The sequence below is a fragment of the Dama dama genome, chromosome 26 (genome assembly GCF_033118175.1).
Source record: "Dama dama isolate Ldn47 chromosome 26, ASM3311817v1, whole genome shotgun sequence".
Classification (NCBI taxonomy): domain Eukaryota; kingdom Metazoa; phylum Chordata; class Mammalia; order Artiodactyla; family Cervidae; genus Dama; species Dama dama.
The window spans coordinates 23075218-23099759 of NC_083706.1; the positions used below are offsets into that span (position 1 = coordinate 23075218).

The window sequence follows — 24542 nt, forward strand, 5'->3', positions numbered from 1 at the left end:
CAGATGCTGAGTCTTCTTTATGCAACTCTTACGTCCATACGTGACTACTGGAAAAGCCATAGATAGCTTTGACTATATGGATCTTTGTCAGCCAAGTGATGTCTCTGTTTTTTAATATGCTCTCTAGGTTTGTCGTAGTCTTCCTTCCAAGGAGCAAGAGTTTTTTAATTTTATGGCTGCAGTCACTGTCCACAGTGATTTTGGAGCCCAAGAAAGTGAAATATGTCACTGCTTCCACTTTCCCCCTTCTATTTTCCGTGAGGTGATGGGACTGGATGCCATGATCTTATGTTTGAATGTTGAGTTTTAAGCGAGTTTTTTAACTCTCCTCTTTCACCCTTATCAGGAAGCTATTTAGTTCCTCTTCACTTTCTTCCATAAGAGTGGTATTATCTGCATATCTGAGGTTGTCGGTATTTCTCCAGACAATCTTGATTCCAGCTTGTGAATCACATTTTTAGCCACAGTTTTTGACTTAGTTACCAAGTGGAAAGATATGGACATTTTTATTATTTCTTCATTGTAAAGGAATTTTAAAATATGCCCATATATTCATCAATTATGTGTGCTTCCTCATCCCATCCCCACCCACTGGGAAGAAAGATAAAATTCTGGCATATAAATACATAAAACCTGTCCCCAAATACAAAATTACTTACTTCACTAAGTATGATATCTCCAGGTCCATCCATATTGCTTCAAATGACATTATTTCATTCTTTTTAATGGCTGAGTAATATTCCATTGTATATGGGTACCACTTCTTTATCCATTCCTGTGTCAACGGGCATTTAGGTTGCTTCCATGTCTTGGCTGTTGTAAACAGTGCTGCAGTGAAGTTTGGGTGCGTGTCTCCTTTTGAACCATGTTTTTCTCTAGATATATACCCAAGAGTGAGATTGCTGGATCATATGGTAGTTGTATGTTTAGGTGGATTTTTTTCAATTGGAGGATAATTGCTTTACAATGTTGTGTTGGTTTCTGCCATACATCTACACGAATCACTCACAGGCATACCTACATCCCCTCCCTCTTGAACTTCTCTCCACTCTTCCACCCCTTTAGGTAATCCATCCTACCTCTCTAGGTAGTCACAGAGTGCCAGGTTTGGGCTCCCTGCATCATTAATGGAATATCACTCAGCCATAAAAAGGACCACATTTGAGTTTGTTCTAATGAAGCAGATGAGCCTATTCTTATTTTTTTAAGGAACCTCTCTACTATTCTCCGAAGTGGCAGTACCAATTTACATTCCCAACAATGCAGAAGGATTCCCTTTCTCCTCACCCTTTACAGCATTAAAAAAAAAAAAAATGAAAGAAAGGTATAAAAGTAATGCTTGAAAAATATCCATTTTCCATGCCTTTTAAGGAAACTTTCAACTACTTTTTGAAACTGAAGTTAACAAGAAAGAGCCTTATTTTTTTAAGATGTTAGAAATTTGTAAGCAACCAACTTTTTTTCCAATGGGTTTTATACTCATTGAAGATTACATTTTCCTAGTTTAGAAATATATTTGTAATCTGGCATGAGTGTCTGGATGTGGCCCTAACACATTCTCAGTATGACCAAGAAATTAAAGATATTTATTTTTAAGTAGATTTCTTTTGGTTTGTTGGCTCTGAAACTGAGCGGCTGACATTCTTTTTAAATGAATGGCCTAGTTAACTGGATGAAAGAATGCAGTGAAAATCCAATAGATATAATAATGGAATTCTCAATAATGTTTAATTGAGTTCATGATGATGAATTGGTAAGCAATGTTGGATGAGAAATGCCTTAGAGATACCTACTTCTTACTGATTTTTGTTTAGAAGTCTTATTAAGGATCGACTTTAGAAATAATTGATACAGGGCTTTCCTGGAGGTCCAGTGGTTAAGACTGCACTTCCAACACAGGGCACTTGGGTTCAATCCCTGGTCAGGAAACTAGGATCCTATATGCTCCCTGATGCAGCCAAAAAAAGAAAAGAAATAATAATTGATAGAAAAAAGTAACTTGAGGATATTTGTGTTTCAAAAGTCTCTCCCCTCTTATGAGAGGGATTATATGTCAGTGATTTCTTTTAGAGAAATGTATAAATACTGCCCTTTGATTTACTTGTTTTAAGATAGATAAAAGAAACATTTATAATTGGAAAACAAAACACAAGGTATTTAAATGGAGAAATCAGTAGCTACCAATGGGTTACCAATATTTTTGAGCAGATACTGAGGGTATGTTCAACATTGTAAGCCAGAGAACAGAAAGTCCAGAGAGTTTCTGTAAAAATATGTAAGAGTTGAGCAATAAATAACTTTACAAGATTAATTCCTGGTGTATTGGGTATAACAACACCATTTCGTTCAGAGAACCATATATTTTCAATAAGTAAAGCTGCCATAAAGCAGATGAATTCTAACTCCTAGAGACATTAAACACCCTTAGTTCTAAAATGGCTGCTCTCTCAGACTTTCAATCCTCAGATGAAGTTTCACCAGTTGAATTAGGCTTCTGTACTGGGCTCTGTCTAATACACTTTGAGAACCCCCTTTTCAACATTCCAGTCATGTAATACCCCTGTCATTTTTACCAAGTATACTCATGCAAGGACAGAAACTCATCGTAAGCAGTCATGCATTTCACCCATATCCAGTCACTTCTTCTCTAAGCAGTAACTGAGGAATATTACTATTAATATGTTGTGTTCTTTATAACACATATGCATGCATGCATGTGTGCCCAGCTCCTCAGTCATGTCCAACTCTTCACAACCCTATGGACTTCCAGGCTCCTTTGTCCATGAGATTTTTCAGGCAAGAATACTGGAGTGGGTTGCCATTTCCATCTCCAGGGGATCTTCCCGACCCAGGGATTGAACCTGCCTGCATTTCCTGCCTTGCAGGTGGGTTCTTTATCACTGAACCACCAGGGAAGCCCTGTATAAGCTCTATGGCCAACCCTATAAGTCATTATGAAATAGAGATAAAACAAATTACACACATAGTTACTTTTGATGCCTAATCTAGCCCCATCAGGAATTTGGATATGATTTCCTGCCAGAGATAGTTCAATCCGTTACTCAGTTTGATTCATGAGTTTCCGTCACATCTTGATTTCTTCCCTTTGATCTTTTTATGATGTCGGTGGCACTTACAGCCCACTTCAGATATTAAATTTGCTCAGTGACAAGATCTCTGCTGATGATTTTGGTTCAGTTGCTGCAAATTCTAAAAACTCACTGTATCCTATACCTCTTCCTGAACATCAAAAACATCTGAGAACTGCATTTTCCCTACCTGCCCTTCACTCGATTACCTTTCTCTTGCTTCACTTTATCCCTTTTTTAATCTCTAAGACCCTGGATAACACTTTGTATAGCTGCAACTTATCATGTAACAGCCTTTGCCAACCTCTACTGCACATCTGCTTTATAGTATTAACTTCAGAGTAAAAGTTATCCATTTTCTGGTTCTATTTCTCTGTAACTTATTTTGATTCATGTACTCTTAGCATTTTATGTAGAAGGGAAATCCTGTCATTTGTGAAGCAAAGAACTAACCTCTTAACTGAAAACCATGTAAGCAGGAAGACAAAATCTGCAGCACTTTAAGGCAAATACTCGTGACCGAGTGGCCTTCAGTACTGGGCTCAGTTAGCAGTCTGGGTCCCATCCTTAGGGGAAAGGTAAGGGCAGGCAGAGCCGTCTAAGCAGCAGGCTTCCTCGGTGATTCCAGCCCAGGCCTCACACAGAGCCCCTGTTTCTTCTCAGCACTCTTTTCTTTACTTGGGGGTACAGCTTGGAAAGCAGATTAGGTGAAGAAACAGTACAAATATATGACTTACACTGGATCTGTAGGAGATTCAAGAGATCTGCTATATCCCCAAGAGTTCTCATATTTTTGGGGACCAAAAATCTCTCCTTAGCTTTCTCTTTTGAATCTAACCAATTTTGAATCCAGCGCATCCTCTGTGTGGTCTGCACCACCCTTGCGAGGGGTCCTGGTACTGTCTTACACCATCCCTTCTTAGACTCTTCAGGACACCTCCTTGTCTCACCAGAAGAAGGAGACTGGTTTGGTGTCCTAGGCTATCTCCTTGGAGTCTGCACAGCCCTTTTATGGAGGTAACAGTGATACATACCCCTTGGCTTTCTCCCATGTGTGAAAAGTGCTATAAGGAATGAAAAAATGAAAATTCACCCCCAGTGAGGACTAAGAGGCTTCTGGAAGCCAGGAATTTAAATCAGTGGTGTAGAGAGGTTATTATGTGTCTCTACCTCCTACTTTGAGCACTGACACTAACAAAATAACAGAATCTCTCTCTCAGTCCAAGCAACTGCATTGCTGTCCTAAAAACACCCCTTTGATGGTACACAGGAATGAAAGAAAATTAAATGGAATAATCAATTAGTGTTATTTGTGATTGAAGAAAGGCTCCCTAAATGTAAGTAAAAACTGGTATGAACAGTGTCAGCTCTATTCACATAGGAATTTCTTTCTTAGCAATTTATAGTAATTTTTGAAGTACCAGTCAAAAGAAAAGGAGCTGTTAAATACATTAGTGATGATAGCCACTGGAAATTATTTCTATCCCATTTCCTGGCAGCTTAATAAAAAAGTATAATTTATTCTGAAATGTATGTTCAGAGTGGAATGATTAGCTCCTTCTTATTGCTAGAACATCTAGAACAAAATCTAGTTGGCCTCTTTCAACTGTAAGAATATGGGAAGGTCAGTAATTTCCTCTCAAAAATTAAAAGAAAAATGATTTCCTATTTTAAGTGATACCACAATCACTGAAATTTGAATTATAAAATTTCATTAAACTACCCGAATGAAGATCTGTACCATTAGCTTCATGTAAAATCATCTTTTGAGAGTGTTCTGCTATTCATAAAGGAGTAAGGTATGAAGGTAAGAATTCGTTAGTTGTATGCTTCCAAAAATAGTGATGGGCTAGCAAACCATGGGACTGTGAACAGCTCATTGTCAAGATGCTGGTGGAAAGGTGCTTTTCTGGGCCATCATTAGTGAGTATAATGGTGTCTGCATATGGGCATTTAGTGATATTATTTGATGATAGAAAATAACTTCAAAGAAGAGATGATGAAGGCTCTGTGGTTGTTTGGAGCTACTTGCTACTTCAAACTTTCTGAGAGATTTAGCCTTGGTTCCTTGTACATTGTTTTTCTTGAAGATCAAAGTATCTGTGTCTTCGGGAGGTGACTGCATTCGAACATACAAGCCAGAAATCAAGAAAGGAAGCTACAATAATATCATTGTCAATGTAAAGACGGCTGTTGCAGACAACCTCCTTTTTTATCTTGGAAGTGCCAAATTTGTAAGTCTAACATTCACCTTTTCTGTGGCCCACTGTGTGTGTGTACAGTCAGGTTAATCCCGGTAGTGTGGAAAATGTATAGACTCTAATGACATTGCCCCAAAATTGAATAAGGTAGCCTTGCAGATTTGAAAACCTCAGAATCTTACCTCACAAAGTTCTGACGTGTCATTAGAAAGCAATTGGAATGAAAACTTTTTACAGTGCTTAGGCACATCTGCTTTCATGTGTAAGTACACCAATATTTATTTTTGAACTAAATTTTCAGATCCAACTATTCAAGAAAAAAGATTAATAGGGATAAAGCTTTTTTTAAAAAAACTTTTAAGAAATTACAATGACCGTTCATGTGAAATGAAATGGAAAATTGTGTACTGATTTCCTATCAGTGAAAACTCTTCTGATTTGTGTTGAATTTATGACTCAAATTGAAATAACAGAAACTGTATCTAGACAAGCTCACCCCAAACTTCTAGTTCCTTTCAATTGACCCATGTGATTTTGTATGCATGGAGACCTTCCAAAATGAATGACTTTTCAACAGAACACTGATCACATAAATCAATACTTGGAATTTAGGTGAGAAATTCTGGATCACCTTGGGTGAAAAATCATATCTGGCCCCTCAAAAATGTCAGCACCCGTGGTGAAAATGATGAATTCTGACCCCAAATATTTGCTTTTATCTCCAGGATCAGTGTGAGAAAAGGCATTTGTCTCAGTGTTAGACCTAACTAGAATTGGTTGAATTAACACATTTGCATCATACATGTGTATGGACATTGTATTATTAAGATACAGTAGTAAAGTTATTTATTGTTTAATAAATAATCGTAAATCATCTTATTTGGGGATTTTTATTGTGATGCTTCTAATTATTTCGCAAATCTGCAAATAGCACCCGTTGAAGACTCTGCTGGCCTCCTTTTTCTTGGTGCCTTATATCTGATACCTATTGTTTTGTTTTTGTGCACTAGATTGACTTTCTAGCTATAGAAATGCGTAAAGGCAAAGTAAGCTTCCTCTGGGATGTTGGATCTGGAGTTGGGCGTGTCGAGTACCCAGATTTAACTATTGATGACTCATACTGGTACCGTATTGAGGCATCGAGGTAACTATCTCAATAGAGATTAAGATCATTGACAGAATTTTGAAGTAGTTTCCTAGATCATATGAAAATTTTCATTTCTGTTTCAAAAGGGTAGTAGTGTAGGTGTGTAACAGATATTTTACATTGTATACAGATATTTTATATTGTATACATGTGTAAGTGTGGGTGATGGTGTCTTTGTAAAACGTGTTAGGAGCTAACAAACTTTCAAGATACTGAACAGAACGACCAGTCTTTTCTGACCCCCTCATTTGATTGTTCCATAGAAGCATTCAGGTTAAGTTGTTTTCTGTCACCTGAAGAAGTACTGAGACTTGCCCTCATTCGATACAATCCAGAGCATAAGAGCTGCCTTTTTTTATTTTGAGCTGAATGGGCTGTTTGTGTAGTTGGGAGAGTAATCCCTTGTCTGATGTTTTAACATATATTCTCTGCTATGTATAAAATAGGTAATTAGTGAGAACCTACTGGACCACACAGGAAAGTCTACTCAGAGCTTTGTGCTGACCTAAATGGGAAGGAGATCTGACAAAGAGGGAGATATTAAATGCATAGCTGATTCACTTTGGTGGATCAGCCTATCTTTGGTGCAAAGCTCCTCCTCTGGTCTCCGTAGTGGCCTTGGCTTACTGTGTAGTTATCTACATGCTGGCATGAGTATATAATATCAGGCCCCCACTACTTAAAATGAAAGGAATAGGAAATTGATTAATTCTGTCTTTGATGCTTTAATTAATTAACTTCTAACAGTGTGCAGATTACTTGTAGAATCCATTCTTATCCTTGATACTTGCTCTTCATTTCTCATCTCCTTTTTCTCATTTTCAATTGCCTACTATATACAAAACAGAGAGGTTTTGTTAAAGGCCAAGGGAAGTTGATCAAAGTTGGGTACAGAGGACTTAAAGATCTGGTGATTGTTGAATCTAGGTTATGGATACATAGAATTTCATCCTATGTGTGAATATGTTTAATTTTTCATAATTAAATGTTTCTTGAAGAAACTTAATATGAAGAAATATCTTTAATTCCTTTTAAGATCTTAAATAAAACTGTGTGAGAGAGAGACAGAGAGACAAAGACAGGGAGGAGAGAGCAATAGATAAAATGCTTGCATTTGTGATGGTAGGGGGATTAAGTACTTTACAGGACTTAAGAATGCTTATATTTGCAAAGTACAGTTCTTCTATTAGAAGAGATATATTCTGTTAAACAAGAACCTTTTTTGATAAATTCATTCTATTTTTCCATGTATTTCAGTTAATGCTGCACCCTCAAAGATAGAAAGCTTACCAAAATGAGACGGCAGGAAGAGAAAAATGACAAAGTTTTGTTATAACTGCTTGTCTCAGAAAAGAGTTCAGATTTTCATGTTTAACAACTCATGGGAACCAATCAATTTTAAAAAAGAATGAAATACAATAATAATAGCTTCTGAAATTCTGTTAATTGAATCTAAATGTGAAGTTCTTCTGTGCAATTTGTATGCACAACTCTGAAGCCTGGATGTTACAGTGTACACATTAAGATGGTTTGCCAAACAGTAAATGATGCACGATTCCAGGAACAACTACAGCAAATTTGAATCCAAGATATAGTCAGGGATTTTTAGGAGAAATTATGCAGCTTATAATGCAGAAGGGTGGCTTATTCAGAGTTCACTTGCCGAATTAAATTAGGCAAAATGCTAAATGAAGTAATATAGCATTATTTAAACAGTCCATGTAGGTAAATAGCACATTGTTTTGTAAAGCAAAAGGGAAAAGACTGTCCATCTAACCAACTAGCCATTCCATCGGCTAGTTGCTACTATGTCATTTCCTATTAACGGACTCAGAATCAGGGTATATTGCTCAGTGGTCCTGGTTGAATTTGATGGTAAACATACAGCAGAGATCAGACTCTGGGTTTTGATTTGCAGTTTAATGAATCTGGAATATTTGAAGCTAAATTCCAAAACAAGTCTCTACATTTTATATCTTTTAAATCTGAAGTGATCAGAAATGTGATACATACTTCATTTTTCTCTATTTTCTCTCATTTCATTCCAACACGTACCCTGGAAGAACTGGGAGAAATGGAACTATTTCCGTGAGAGCTCTGGATGGACCCAAAGCCAGTATTATGCCCAGTACATACCATTCAGCATCACCTCCTGGGTACACTATTCTCGATGTGGATGCAAATGCAATGCTGTTTGTTGGCGGCTTGACTGGGAAATTGAAGGTAATGTGCTTCTTCCCATCCATCTCTGTAGACAGTTCCTGGCATCGTGACTTTGGGCAAAGACAGGACACAACACTGCAAAACTTGACAGCTTTTTACTTAATTTGTTTTTATGAAAACATGGATATATTTTGAGTAAGAATTTTCTCCTCAAATATCCAATCTGAAAACAATCTTTTTAAACCTGTGTGTATTTACTTACACAGTTATTGTTTTGCCCTAATCTGTGGCATCAATTTTTTGATATTCTTATTTTAGTTACCTCAAGAGCAAAGTGTTTTTTAACGATACCTCATTTTCTGAATCAATTTATGATTTATTGATATGAAGTGCTATGAAGTTCAAACTCATATCTAATTAAAAGATTTATGAATACCTTGGGAAATATCACAGGAGCCATAAGCCTTCAAATCATGATCCGATTTTTAAAGTTTTCAAGTTGCTCTTCTCATTCTTATTGAGTAGTGCACTTAATATTCATAATTGCTTCGTGACAGGTCCTTGTGCATTTCAAATTGTAAAGTGCCTGCATTTTAAAGACGCTCATGTTGATTAGATGGAATTAGGTGTTGGAAAACGACCTGTGGGTGAGATGTAAGAGCACAACCAAATATAATGGGTAATCCTGAGCTTGTCAGAATCATCCTGGGATAAGATTAGTCAGAAAATGTGAAAAGCCAGGGTGACCCCAAATTTATGAGAAGTCAGCTTCATATGAAGTGAGGCTGTTTGGTTTGCTTTGTGTGTGAGATGTGATTCTAAAGTATTGGAATGGGTTCCATACCTGCATGCTAAAATCACCCTCTTTTCTTAGAGCTGCATATAAATGTATATGGTACATAGTAATATACCATCATATTGCCAATTTCTCTCCTCCTCAGAAAGATAAATACAGGGGTAGCACCGAGTTATATTTGCCTGCAATGTAGGAGACACAGGAGATATGCATTCCATCCCTGGGTTGGAAAGATCTCCTGAAGGAGGAAATGGCACCCCACTCCAGTATTCTTGCCAGGAAAAGCCCATGGATGGAGGAGCCTGGTGGGCTACAGTCCATGGGGTCGCATGGAGTCAGACACAGCTTAGCAACTGAGCATGCACACACACACACACACACACACACACACACAACAGAAAGAAAAAAAGAAAGAAATTTTGAAATTAAATCCAGGCTGAGTTCCCTGATGTATCACTTGCTAAAATATGATCTTAGGCAAGTCACTTAACCCCTTGGGCTTCAGTTTCCTCAACTAGAATAGTAAGATAAAAATATCTGCACTGCTTGCATACTGTAGGATAATACGCAGTAATAAACTCATATCATTTATATAATCCTCACTATGTGCTAAGTAATGTTCTAAGTAATTTACATGAATTAACAATTTTTATAAGAACCTGAAAATGTAGATAGAAGCTTCATTTTATACTTAAGAAATCTATGTAAGAAATAAATTAAATGATTCACCCAAGATCACATGACAGTCAGTGGTGGAACAGGAATCTGAACACTTGTTACCACACATAAGAATCTCTGTTCTTAACCACCATCCCTTCCTACCACAATGAATAGTGAGATTATATGCATAAAGTTTATAACAAATGCCTAAGATATGGTGCTATGTGTTGTCACTCCAGTCATGTCTGACTCTTTGCAACCCTCTGGGCTGTAGCCCACCAAACTTCTCTGTCCATGGGATTCTCCAGGCAAGAATACTGGAGTGGGTTGCCATGCACTCCTCCAGGGAATCTTCTCAACCCAGGGATCAAACCCAGGTGTCCCACATTGTAGGAAGATTCTTTACCATCTGGTAGTCACACCTTAAATTGCACCTTAAATAATTCTTATTATTCAGATGTCACTAGGCATAAAGAAGGAGAAGGAAATGGCAACCCACTCCAGTGTTCTTGCCTTGAGAATCCCAGGGATGGAGGAGCCTGGTGGGCTGCCCTCTATGGGGTCGCACAGGGTAGGACACGACTGAAGTGACTTAGCAGCAGCAGGCATAAAGAAACTGATTTATGCCAGAATGAGGGGGGGGAAAGTAAAGGCAAATGCAATCTATAGAAAACCTTAATCATTTTGACCAAGAGTTTCAAGGTTCCTGACATACCATTACATGAACCAAAAACTGAAACAAGTAACTAAATCGACATGTTGATGAAAATTCACAGCAGCAGGAAAATATCCCAGGTATAGTTTTTATAATGCAAGAGGAAAAACAAAAAGCAAGTAGAATTCACAAGTAGGATAATCAGCCTTCGGAAAATTAAGGGAAGCTTCCACAGATAACAGAGAATCCCAAGGACTGTCCTTGACTTGTAAATGTCTGTGTCTGACCAACATTTCTTCTCCATGGCAATGCCCCATTTGATTATAGCAGTAGCAAGATGTATATGTTCATGAGTTTAATCTAAATTATAACTACAAATGTTTAACTACTCCATGACTATCTTCTTATATTTGTTCTAAAACCCAAATATATCAATTCACTTTTTCCTTCCAGGTTACTCAGATAAATGTGGATTCACTTTGACAGAGTGTTGTGGAATTGTAACATTATCAATACCAAAACGAACAGTTGTTTAAATTACAGCAAGTCTCTCTAGAGAGAACTGAATCATTCTCCTCCTTCTTGAATGTTATATACCAAGAACTGACATGTACACACTGCTGTATTTAAAACAGATAACCAACCAGGACCCACTGTGTAACACAGGGAACTCAGATGAATATTCTGCAATAACCTAAATGGGAAAAGCATTTGAAAAGGAATAGATGTATATGTATAACTGAATCACCTACCTTGTTGTACATCTGAAACTAACACAACATGGTTAATCAACTATAGTGTATGTGCTCAGTCATGTCTGGCTCTTTGGGATCCATGGACTATAGTCTGCCAGGCTCCTCCATAGAATTTTCCAGGCAATAATACCGGAGTGGGTTGCCATTCCCTTCTCCAGAGTATGTTCCCAACCCAGGAACTGAACCCACATCTCTTGCTTCTCCTGCATTGGCAGACAGGTATGCTCCAATATAAAATAAAAATTAAAAAAAGACCTTTCCCTGTAAGAATGACACTAAGGTTGTAATTCAACAAATATTTATTCTGCCCTTATTAGATGTCAGGCTCTGTGCTGTGTATGCCCCCAAGCAACAACCACAGGGTCCCTTCTCTTACAAATTGACTCTGTCCCTTCCCTCTCCTGCACTAGAAACCTACTTGAATGTAAAAGGAAATGAAAAACAGGACAGCAGTTTCATAGGGTAATCTCTATGCAAGCATTTTTCCCCCTTTGTCAGTATCTACCATTTCCCCTATGGAGAAGGAAGTGGCAACCCACTCCAGCATGATTGCCTGAGAAATCCCATGGACGAAAGAGTCAGACACAAGTTAGCAACTCAACAACAACCCTTTCTCGTAATCTCTAGGGAGAAATCTTTTTAGTGGTGCAGGAGCACTAGCATTTATTAAACACCCATCTCTGTGCCAGGCATTGAATGTGGAACCATAAATAAATTCTTTTATATAATTGTACTAATAATCCTATGTTATAGACCAAGAAGAAAACAGAATCTCAAAGAGAATAAGCAGTTCATTTAGTCAGAAACATGAAGTGTTTGTTTACTAATGGTGATAAACCGATATAGCACAGAATAACCAGGATCCGAAGATATGTTATTATACAGTTAAAAAATGAATATGTACACAACCAAGATTTTTACAAAGAGTGGATAATAACTACTCAAGATTCTTCTGCTCAGATAATAAGTCTCACGAATACTGTAGGACTTTCCTGGTAGCTCAGTGGTAGAGTCCGCCTGCCAACACAGGAGATGCAGATTTGATCCCTGGGTTGGGAACATCCCCTGGAGAAGAAAATGGCAACCCACTCCAGTATTCTTGCCTGGGAAATCTCATAGAGGAACTTGGTGGGCTACAGTCCACGGGCTCTCAAAGAGTTGCACGCAACTAAATGACTAAACCCCGGGTTTAATCCTTGGGTCGGGAAGGTCCCCTGGAGAAGGGAATGGCAACCCACTCCAGTATTCTTGCCTGGAGGATCCCACGGACAGAGGAGCCTGGCAGGCTATACAGTCCATGGGGCCGCAAAGGGTCGGACACGACTGAGCAACTGACACTTACTTACTTACTGAAGCAACTAAACAACACCAGCATGGATTCTCCTAAGATTTTTTTGTGAAATTCTAACAAATATGTTTCTCTCCACAGAAGGCTGATGCTGTGCGTGTGATCACATTCACTGGCTGCATGGGAGAAGCATACTTTGACAGCAAACCTATAGGCCTGTGGAATTTCCGAGAAATAGAAGGTGATTGCAAAGGATGTACCATCAGGTTAGTTAAGAGGAGGACTCTCCCAACGTCTGTCTGGCCTGCGCGTCACAAAAGCTTTAATTTCACTGTGCAGTGTTCCATTACCATGTGGATGATAAGCAACAAGTTTGAAGTGATTGTGTCCAAAGGTGGATTTACCAGGAAGCGAAGTGACCTCGAGTCCTCTCCCCAGTTTGCGTAGGCACTGTCCAAGGCCTTGGGGAGTACCCTGGTACTTGGACACGGTCGTGTGTTTTTGTAAAATTTGCAAAGGTGAGATATTTCAGGGCTTCCCAGGTGGCTCAGTGGTAAAGAACCCACCTGCCAAGCATGAGATGAGGATTCGACCCCTGGGATGGGAAGATTCCCTGCAGAAGGAAATGGCAACCCACACCGTTATTCTTGTCTGGGAAATCCCATGGACAAGGGAGCCTGGCAAGCTACAGTCCATGAAGTTGCAAAGAGCTGGATGTGACTTAGTGACTAAATAACAACAGCAAGGTATTTTAGCCTCAGTCAGTTAAAACTACTGTCTCTTTCCACTCTAGCTCACCTTTGTGTTCAGTAAGTGTTGGGTGTCTGTGGCTCTTTTATAGTCATATTTCAGTTTTACTTAAAGAAAGCTCTCTCTAACTGATTAAACTGCAGGCCCCTGAGAGCCTGGATTCACTCTGTTTATGTTTACAAGAAAATAGAGAACCATACTGCAGGTTTTGTCTCCTACAGGGTTTATGAAATGACACATAGCATCCGGTAAGTATTTCAAGTGGAAACCCATGGGGCTTGAAGATTTTAAGCGGGCAAGGAAAAACAGAGGTCAAGATAGACCAGGAGAAAGTTTCATAATAACCATCATTAAGTATAAGATAGAGATTAGAATGTTGGAGTTCAAAAATATTTATCAAGTATATAAAGCATATATAAATATTCTTATATAAACCTGAATAGAGTACGTAAAAAATTAAGTAGAAGTACAGGATTTCTCTGCATAAAAACTTAAAGGCCACTGATCAACTGAGCCTACACCAATTTTAATTCTATTTAGTTAAAGCTATAAAATGTAAATTAAAACCTGGAAGCTTAATCAACACACATAGTAACTCTAAAATAATTAGGTGCTAAGGAGTTTATAGTTTTTATTTCTAATATAAAGAGAACATGTACATTGCTAGGACCTAAATTCTCCATTAATATAGCAGAGAGTACTTCACATTTTCTTCTCAATGTCTCTAGAGTTTTATAGAAGAAAGTAGCCTCAAAATATACTCTCCCCAAAAGTTTTAACTTTCATCTTTCTATTTTTTTTTTTTTTGGTCATCATGAACTTTTCAACTTAGCATTGAAGACAATTTGAAAATCTGATCCATTCATGGTTTATAGTGGTTTTGGTCATAATCTTTGATAAAATCTAATATAGAATGTTGTCTGTAAAATTATTTCAGTAGAAAGACAATGAGGTCTACATTATCATTCTGCTACTCACAAATCAACACCAACTTTTCCCTAAACATTTCTTCAGTAAATTTATAAGTAGAATTTTCAAAAGTTTATTGTCAACCAGAAATCTAAAGCATTTAAATGTCCTTTCAGCCATGCATATTATGTAAGACTATAGCATCGCTAATTATCAATTCTGCAAAGATCTCAGGCCTTCATGTCCTCCTTTCCCAATTTTGAACCAGTCTTGTTCCATGTCCAGTTCTAACTATTGCTTCTTGACCTGCATACAGGTTTCTCAAGAGGTAGGTAAGGTGGTCTGCTATTCCTATCTCTCTAAGAATTTTCTAGTTTGTTGTGATCCACACAGTCAAAGGCTTTAGCATAGTCAATAAAGCAGAATGAGATGTTTTTCTGAAATTCTCTTGCTTTTTCTATGATCCAGCAGATTTGATCTCTGGTTCATCTGCCTTTACTAAATCTAGCTTGAACATCTGGAAGTTCTCAGTTCAAGTACTGTTGAAGCCTAGCTTGAAGGATTTTGAGAATTACCTTGCTAGCATGTGAAATCAGTGCAACTGTGTGGTAGTTTGAACATTCTTTGGTACTGCCTTTTTTGGGGTTGGAAGGAAAACTGACCTTTTCCAATCCTATGGCCACTGCTGAGTTTTCCAATTTGCTAATATACTGAGTGCAGCACTTCAACAGCATCGGTTTTTAGGATTTTCAGTGGCTCAGCTGGAATTACGTCACCTCTAGTAGCTTTGTTCATAGTAATTCTTCCTATGGCCCACTTGACTTCACACTCCAGGATGTCTGGTTCTAGATGAGTGATCACACCATCATGGTTATCTGGTTCATGAATATCTTTTTTGTATAGTTCTTCTGTGTATTCTAGGAACCTCTTCTTAATATCTTATGCTTCTGTTAAGTCCACACCATTTCTGTCCTTTATTGTGACCATCTTTGCATGAAATGCTTCCTTGGTATCTCTTGAAGAGATCTAGTCTTCACCATTCTATTTTTTTCCTCTGTTTCTTTGCATTGCTCACTGAGGAAGGCTTTCTTATCTCTCCTTGCTATTCTTAGAACTCTAAATTCAAATGAGTATATCTTTCCTTTTCTCCTTTGCCTATAGCTTCTCTTATCTCAGCCATTTGTAAGGCCTCCTCACACAACAATTTCGCCTTTTTGGATTTCTTTTTCTTGGGGATGGTCTTGATCCCCGCCTCCTATACAATGTTACAAACCTCTGTCCATAGTTCTTCAGGCACTCTGTCTACCAGATCTAATCCCTTGAATCTATTGTCACTTCCATTGTATAATCATAAGGAATTTGACTTAGGTCATACATGAATGACTTAATGATTTTCCCTACTTTCTTCAATTTAAGCCTGAATTTTGCTATAAGGAGCTGATGATGTGAGCCACAGTCAGCTCCAGGCCTTTTTGCTGACTGTATAGAGCTTCTCCATCTTTGGCTGCAAAAAATATAATCAGTCTGATTTTGGTATTGACTATCTGGAGATGTCCATGTATAGAGTCATCTCTTGTGTGGTTGGAAGAAGGTATTTGCTATGACCAGTGTGTTCTTTTGGCAAAAATCTGCTAGCCTTTGCCCTGTGTCATTTTGTACTCCAAGGCCAAACTTTCCTGTTACTCTAGGTATTTCTTGACTTGCTACTTTTGCATTCCAATCCCCTATGATGAATAGGACATTTTTTTTTTTTTTTTTGGTGTTAGTTCTAGAAGGTCTTATAGGTCTTCACAGAACCACTCAACTTCAACTTCTTTGACATTAGAGGTTGGGGCTTAGACTTGGATTACTGTGATGTTGAATGGTTTTCCTTGGAAATGAACTGAGATCATTCTGTTGTTTTTGATATTGCACCTGAGTACTGTATTTCCAACTCTTTTGTTGACTATGAGGGCTACTCCATTACTTCTAAGGGATTCTTGCCAATGGTAGTAATCAGAAATAAATTCTCCCATTCCTGTCCATTTTAGTTCACTGATACCTAAAATGCCAATGTTCACTCTTGCCATCTCCTGTTTGACCACTTCCAGTTTACCTTGATTCATGGACCTATGGATTCCAGGTTCCTATGCAATATTGTTCTTTACAACTTTGGACCCTACTTTCACCACCAGATACATCCACAACCGGACATTGTTTCTACTTTGGCTCAGCCTCTTCATTCATCCTAAAGCTATTTCTCTGCTCTTCCTCAGTAGCATATTGGATACCTACCAACCCGGGAAGCTCATCTTCCAGTTTCATATCTCTTTGCCTTTTCATACTGTTCATGGAGTTCTCGAGCCAAGAATACTGAAGTGACTTGCCATTCCTGTCTCAAGTAGACCATGTTTTTCAGAACTCTCCACCATGACCTGTCCATTTTGGGTGGCCCTGCGCTACATGGCTCCTAGCTTCACTGAGTTGTACAAGGCTGTGATCCATGTGATCATTTTGGTTAGCTTTCTGTGGTTGTGGTTTTCTTTCTGGAGGCTGTGAGATTATCATTTATTAATTATAAAAGAATAGTCACTCTTCCTAGTAAATATATTGAAAATGAATAGGAAAACTCTAGCTGTTGAAAACATGAGCTGTTTAAATTTTATGGGCTGTGATTGGAAAGATTCATTTTTCCCCCACCTCAAAGTCACCAATTTGAAGCCAGGTTTGCCTGGAGCTTCCCTGGTGGCTGAGATGGTAAAGCGTCTGCCTGCAATGTGGGAGACCCAGGTTCAATCCCTGGGTTGGGAAGATCTCCTGGAGAAGGAAATGGCAACCCACTCCAGTATTCTTGCCTGGAGAAGCCCACGGTCGGAGGAGCCTGGTAGGCTACACTCCATGGGGTCGCAGAGTTGGACACGAATGACTGAGCGACTTCACTCACTTCCCTTACCTGGTTTTTGTTAATGAATTAAACAAAATAGCCTGGTCTACAACCATATGTTTTGCTGCTCTTGTACAAAACTCCTGCTTGCAGATTTGTCTGTTGCTTGAACAGAAAAGTCTCTTACAGGGTTGAAGTGGGAATAGGCTTTAGAAATCGTCCACTGATCTAAACCTCTCATCTCAGAGTGGAGACAGAGACCTGAGGTGTTGCGTGACTCTGAGATTCCGCGTCAGACTCCAGGTTACCTGCCATCTACGCTGCTGTTCTTTCCATTATGTGCTGAGGAAATTAATAGATTAAGGCCATAAGAACATCAGGATACAAATGTGACATGTTTTTTATTCCAGTGCTTATTCTGACATTATGTAGTGAAGTTTTATGTTTTTTTCTTTTCGAGTTGTAAGTAACAATGCTTTGGGCCAAAGCATTTGGGAAACTGTCAGTGGTGATCCCCACACCCTTTCTGGGGTTGTTGTTGATAGCATGGTGGTACATAATGCAAAATCCAAGTATTTGAGACCCTCACGGACCTCCTACTTGGTACGGTAGCCTACCAGGCTCCTCTGTCCATGGGATTTTCCAGGCAAGAATACTGGAGTGGGTTGCCATTTCCTTCTCTAGGGGATTTTCCCGACCCAGGGATCGAACCCAGCTCTCCAGCATTACAGACAGACGCTTTACCATCTGAGCCACTGGGGAAGCCCAGAGTTTACATTACATTTTCTTATCTCTAACATCATGATATTCCAGATTTTAATGGATTTTTAATAATGATGAAAGGCGACCAAATTCATCATTTATTCACTGAATTTATTCACTATAAATTATATTGTTAATAGGCTGATTTCGTCCCTCAAGCCTTCCAGTTAACACTTTTCATGAATATTGAAAAAGCATCTTTTAAGCTTTAAGCTATATTATGCAAAACTATATCAATCTGATTTTATACCTGTTTAGATATAACTTACAATTACATGATTGTGAAGAACACAGATAAGACTCTTCCCTGCCTTTTGTCTTCAGAGTTTTATTTCTCTCTTTTCCAGAAACAGAGAGGAAGCCAACTTGTCTAAAATGCAAAACAGTTATTCCTCTACAAGCCCGTTAATGTTTGTACACTATTATTTTTCTCATTAGCCAAGATTTCATACAAATAATAGTCTCAGTTATTGTTATTTTGCATTGCTGTATTTCTCAATAGCTCCTCTCTACTCTCAAGTTCATACAACAGTCCAGTTTCACAGATTCAAATATAAACTAAGATGCAGATATTTAAAGTTTAGAAATATCTCCACAATCAAAACTTATGCTGTTAACATCAGTTAGGTAAGATAGATGATAACTTTTCTTTTGAAAAAGAAATCTTTTTAAACGTTATATTTACAAGAACTGTCTTAGATATTCATTAATTATTCAACCAGTGTTGACTGAACATGTATTCTCTGTGAGGCAATTTGATTTACTGATATCCCCCTCATTCCACAAATATTTACCAGCTTCTACTATGAGCCAAGTATTGCACTGGATGCTGAGGTTTTGCCTGACATGAAGCCTGACCCATAAGCACTTCATAGAGCTTACATACTGGGGAAGAAGACAGATTAACAAACACACACAGTTAGAGGAGCCATTCATTGTCTGAATCTAATATGTCCCAGAAAATCCAGCTGGAGAATTCAGAGAATAGGAGTCTATATTCCATCATGGCTTTTCTTCTTACAACTTTTAAGTTAGCACCTTTCGACCACCTTTACCCTTTTCATCCAACCCCTAATCCCTGTTATGTTTTGTATTTGGTAAATGTAATAACGCCTTCTCAGCATGTCCCAAAATCCCTCTGGTTCACACCACTAAGATACACTTAAGCACCGACATAACCATCCATTAGGCACCTCAGCAAAAGGATTTAAAACATCATTGACCTGGTTATTGAACACCTAATGAAGTCCAGGTGAGAGATGGTGGTTACCTGGCCTGATGGTGGCACTGGAGAGAAGGGGAAGGATGGAAGATGTATCTGGGCTTGTCCCTGTCCTACAACAGCCCACAGCCCAGTCTCACAAGATAGAGTGCAATGTATTGAAAACGCATGGGCCATGTAGACATCGTCTGATTCACATGAAATGTCTCTCTTCAGCCCACAGGTGGAAGATAGTGAGGGGACCATTCAGTTTGATGGAGAAGGCTATGCATTGGTCAGTCGCCCCATCCGCTGGTACCCCAACATCTCCACTGTCCTGTTCAAGTTCAGGACATTTTCTTCAAGTGCTCTCCTGATGTACCTTGCCACACGAGACCTGGTAAAGATTTGCACAGTTGATCTTTCACAATTGAAGATGTGGTTTGCTTCTTTTTTTGTAAGGTTCCAACGCAGTTATCAGTTATTGTTGAATTATCGTTATTGTTCAGAGGAGTCAGATGAGTGTGCATAGCAAAGAGTGCTGCATAGTATTTATGTATTCCCATCAATAACTTTAATTACATATATAATTTAATTATCATTTATTTTCAGAATAACTGCCTTATAATTCTTTAAAAGAAACACCCAGTAAAGATTCTCTCTATAAGGAAACTTGCAGCAGAAAAACACCCTTCCTTAGCCTTCTTCTAAACACCTTAGTGAGAAGGTAGTTCTAAATATCCTTATTATTTTTTCCAGGTCAGTGTTTCCTAGTAACTTCTTTCTGGGAATATCCTGTTTAGTTTGCTTAATACATTTTCAAAGGAACCCACTCTTTACTCCTGTCATAAAAGGATACATCCTAGTAATTCAGCTTTGACCATTTGCACCATAACATCACACCCACAAACATTCATAAAATACTGATACTGATTCTATTTCCAAAAATGGATTTCACTTACAGATCAACACATTCAGTAATTTAACCATAAAGGCCTATTACAAACCCCACAAAGGGAATACCCATATATTTCTCTGTGTGTCTAATCACTGGTGTATTTTTCCTCTATTCATAGAGGGATTTCATGAGTGTGGAGCTGACTGATGGGCGCATAAAAGTCAGCTATGATCTGGGTTCAGGAGTGGCTTCCGTGGTCAGCAACCAAAACCATAATGACGGGAAATGGAAATCATTCACCTTGTCAAGAATTCAAAAACAAGGTGAGTTTTTATAGTAATAATGCACTCTGAGCCTTCATCATGCTATCTAAAGCTCCCACGTACCTAATCATGAAGAAGACCCTGTCTGTCATTTTAGGTACTCACAGATTCTGTGAAAAATTGATACAGTCATTTCTTTGGCTTAGATTACAGGTGGTTTGGGTTAGACATGACTGATTAAAGAGCCAAATGGTACTCTGTCATTTTCTTTTGAAAGTGAGACCTTAATTTGAAAGCATAAAATTCTCACAACTTGTAAAATTATATCCTGTAGTAGATTTGAAAAGCTTGCATGCTTTCCTTTTCTTCCCGTTTTGCCGAGACGTTTCCTGTAGCATGGCCCGCAGGTAGAGTTCGTACAGGCAACAGAGCGCGGCTACCAATTCTTAGTGCCAAAAATGTGTATGTGGGCAAGCTAATAACTGATTAACAATAATGTAACATTTTTATGGTTCTGGGACGTCTTCAAAACACTTCCCAAACATTACTTCATTTGCTCATGTATTTTGTTCTGGTTTAGAGAAAAGAAAATGTAGACTGAAGCTTATATGTGGTCCCACACATTTATACATAAAGTCTTACAAAGACAGAAATCCAAGACTATTAGGTGTCAGTGTGATGTTATTGTTATCTTAGTATAATCCCCCTAAGTTTGGGTACTATGGCCTTGTTTGTATCTACAAATGAAACTTTGATTCTTCTGTTTATATAATTAGACTTAATTCATTTTGAATATGCCGGCGTGACATTTCACAAAAATTTAGATATAACCTTGCACCGTCTTTCGTTCCTATGTTTAACACGTATCTGCCAAACACCTAGTAAGTACCGTGCTGTGCTTACTAGGTGTTTGGCAGATACCACTACAGTCATGTCATGGACTATAGCCTGTCAGGCTCCTCTCTCCATAAGGATTCTCCAGGCAAGAATACTGGGGTGGATAGCCATTCCCTTCTCCAGGGGATCTTCCCAACCCCGGTCTCCCTCATTGCAGGCAGATTCTTTACCATCTGAGCCACCAGGGAAGACCAAGCATATTGGAGTGGGGAGCCTATCCCTTCTCCAGGGGAACTTCCCAACCCAGGAATCAAACCAGTCTCCTGTATTGCAGGGGGGATTCTTTACCAGCTGAGCTACTAGGGAAGCCCAGTAAATACTAAAGAAAAAAAGTGAAAGTGAAGTCGCTCAGTCGTGTCCAATTCTTTGCGACCCCATGCACTGTAGCCTACCAGGACCCTCTGTCCATGGGATTTTCTAGGCAAGAGTACTGGAGTGAGATGCCATTATTAGGCAAGAACAAAGTGAAGTCTGTGATAAGCCCGTGTCTTTAAGGAACTTGCAGTCTAAAGGGTAAGACAGACAAGTCAATCAGCAGTTAGAGAGTAAAACTAATTACCATATGGAGACATGTACAGCAGGCTAGAAATCTCAGAAGAGAGAAACACTCAAGTCAGATCCAGAAGTCAGCCCTCAGGGGAGTGCCCTGATGCACAGGCAGGAGCTGAGGAGTTCTGGGGGTGAAAAACTCCTTTGGACAATTCAGAAAATTGAACGTTGTGTGAAGGCCTGGAGGCCTCGGGGAGCATAATATTAATACAACATCATACGTCATTCTCTAACTCCTTTTCCTTGGAATAGGAGACCCTGGAAAAACTCCTCAGTTTGGACAAAAACTGGTTTTGCATTTGTATAACTAATTGGAATAGCTGTCTGTATACATTTTTCCCAAGCAAGAGAGGCACAAGGCACTTTTACAGACTCTGGACAGGAGCTCAGAAAAATGTTTGACTCTAATCTGGCGTTTCTGCAACTTCTCTGATCACCAAAATCCTTCCAAACCATATCAGCATTTGGCTGAACACACTTTGGGAAATGCTTTGGGAACTAAAAGTGAGTCTATAGGCTAAGAGGATGAATGGTGGCAGAGAATGATCAGATAAGGCTGGAGATAACAAAACCAGTTTATAAAAGGCCTTATGAGCTAAACTGGGCTTCCCAGGTGGCGCTTGTGGTAAAGAACCTGCCTGCCAATGCAGGAGACATTAAGACACGTGGGTTCTATCCCTGGGTTGGGAAGATTCCCTGGAGGAGGGCATGGCAATTCACTCTAGTATTCTTTTTTTTTTTTTTTTTGTATTGAAAGATAATTGCTTTACAGAATTTTGTTGTTTTCTGTCAAATCTCAACATGAATCAGCCATAAGTATACATATATCCCCTCCCTTTTGAACCTCCCTCCCCATCTCCCTCCCCATCCTACCCCACTAGATTGATATAGAGCCCCTGTTTGAGTTTCCTGAGGCATACAGCAAATTCCCGTTGGCTATCTATTTTACTTATGGTAATGTAAGTTTCCATGGTAGTCTTTCCATACATCTCACCCTCCCCTCCCCTCTCCCCATATCCATAAGTCTATTCTCTATGTCTGTTTCTCCATTGCTGCCCTGTAAATAAATTCTTCAGTACCATTCTTCTAGATTCTGTATGTATGTGTTAGAATACGATATTTCTCTTTCTCTTTCTGACTCACTCCACTCTGTATAATAAGTTCTAGGTTCATCCACCTCATCAGAACTGACTCAAATGCATTCCCTTTTATGGCTGAGTATTCCATTGTGTATATGTACCACAATTTCTTTATCCATTCATCTGTCAGTAGACATCTAGGTTGCTTTCATGTTCTAGCTATTATAAATAGTGATGCAGTGAACAATGGGATACATGTGCCTTTTTCAATTTTGGTTTCCTCAGGGTATATGCCTTGGAGTGGGATTGCTGGGTCATACAGTGGTTTTATTCTTAGTTTTTTAATAAATCTCCATACCCTCTTCCATAGTAGCTATATCAGTTTACATTCCTACCAACAGTGCAAGAGCATTCCCTTTTCTCCACATCCTCTCCAGCATTTATTGTTTGTAGACTTTTTGATGATGGCCACAGTGGCTGACTTTGTTTTTTTGGGCTCCAAAATCACTGCAGATAGTAATTGCAGCCATGAAATTAAAAGACTCTTACTCCTTGGAAGGAAAGTTATGACCAACCTAGACAGCATATTAAAAAGCAGAGACATTACTTTGCCAACAAAGGTCCGTCTAGTCAAGGCTATGGTTTTTCAAGTAGTCATGTATGGATGTGAGAGTTGGACTATAAAGAAAGCTGAGCACTGAAGAATTGATGCTCTTGAACTGTGGTGTTGGAGAAGACTCATGAGAGTCCCTTGGACTGCAAGGAGATCCAACCAGTCCATCCTAAAGGAGACCAGTCCTGGGTGTTCTTTGGAAGGACTGATGTTGAAGCTGAAGCTCCAATACTTTGGCCACCTGATGCAAAGAGCTGACTCCTTGGAAAAGATCCGATGCTGGGAAAGACTGAGGGCAGGAGGAGAAGGGGATGACAGAGGATGAGATGATTGGATGGCATCACCGACTCAACGGACATGGGTTTGCATGGACTCCAGGAGTTGGTGATAGACAGGGAGGCCTGGTGTGCTGCGGTTCATGGGGTCACAAAGAGTTGGACATGACTGAGTGACTGAACTGAACTGATTCTGACTGGTGTGAGGTGATATCTCATTGTAGTTTTGATTTGCATTTTTCTAATAATGAGTGATGTTGAGCATCTTTTCATGAGTTGGTTAGCCATCAGTCTGTTTTCTTTGGAGAAATGTCTGTTCAGGTCTTTTCCCCACTTTTTGATAGAGTTGTTTGTTTTTCTGGTATTGTGTGGTATGAGCTGCTTGTATATTTTGGAAATGGATCCTTTGTCAGTTGTTTCACTTGCTATTATTTTCTCCCATTCTGAGGGTTGTCTTTTCACCTTGCTTATAGTTTCCTTTGCTGTGCAAAGCTGTTAAGTTTAATCAGGTCCCACTTTCTGTTACTCTAGGAGGTGGGTCATAGAGGATCTTTCTTTGGTTTGTGTCACCGAGTGTTCTGCCTGTGTTTTCCTCTAAGAGTTTTATAGTTTCTGGTCTTACATTTAGGTCTTTAATCCATTTTGAGTTTATCTTTGTGTATGGTGTTAGGAACTGTTCTAATTGCTTTCTTTTCATGTAGCTGTTCAGTTTTCTCAGCACTTTATTGA

General features: G+C 38.9%; 1 protein-coding gene across 1 annotated transcript in view; it reads left to right on the forward strand.

Moving 5' to 3' along the window:
• Positions 1-24542, forward strand: part of LAMA2 (laminin subunit alpha 2) — a 659970-nt gene that overhangs the window by 577604 nt on the left and 57824 nt on the right. The window contains exons 46-51 of the mRNA XM_061130198.1: positions 5180-5323; positions 6301-6434; positions 8501-8660; positions 12896-13020; positions 19477-19639; positions 20316-20460. Coding sequence (XP_060986181.1) covers positions 5180-5323; positions 6301-6434; positions 8501-8660; positions 12896-13020; positions 19477-19639; positions 20316-20460 — 871 coding nt within the window. The remainder of the gene's footprint in view (positions 1-5179; positions 5324-6300; positions 6435-8500; positions 8661-12895; positions 13021-19476; positions 19640-20315; positions 20461-24542) is intronic.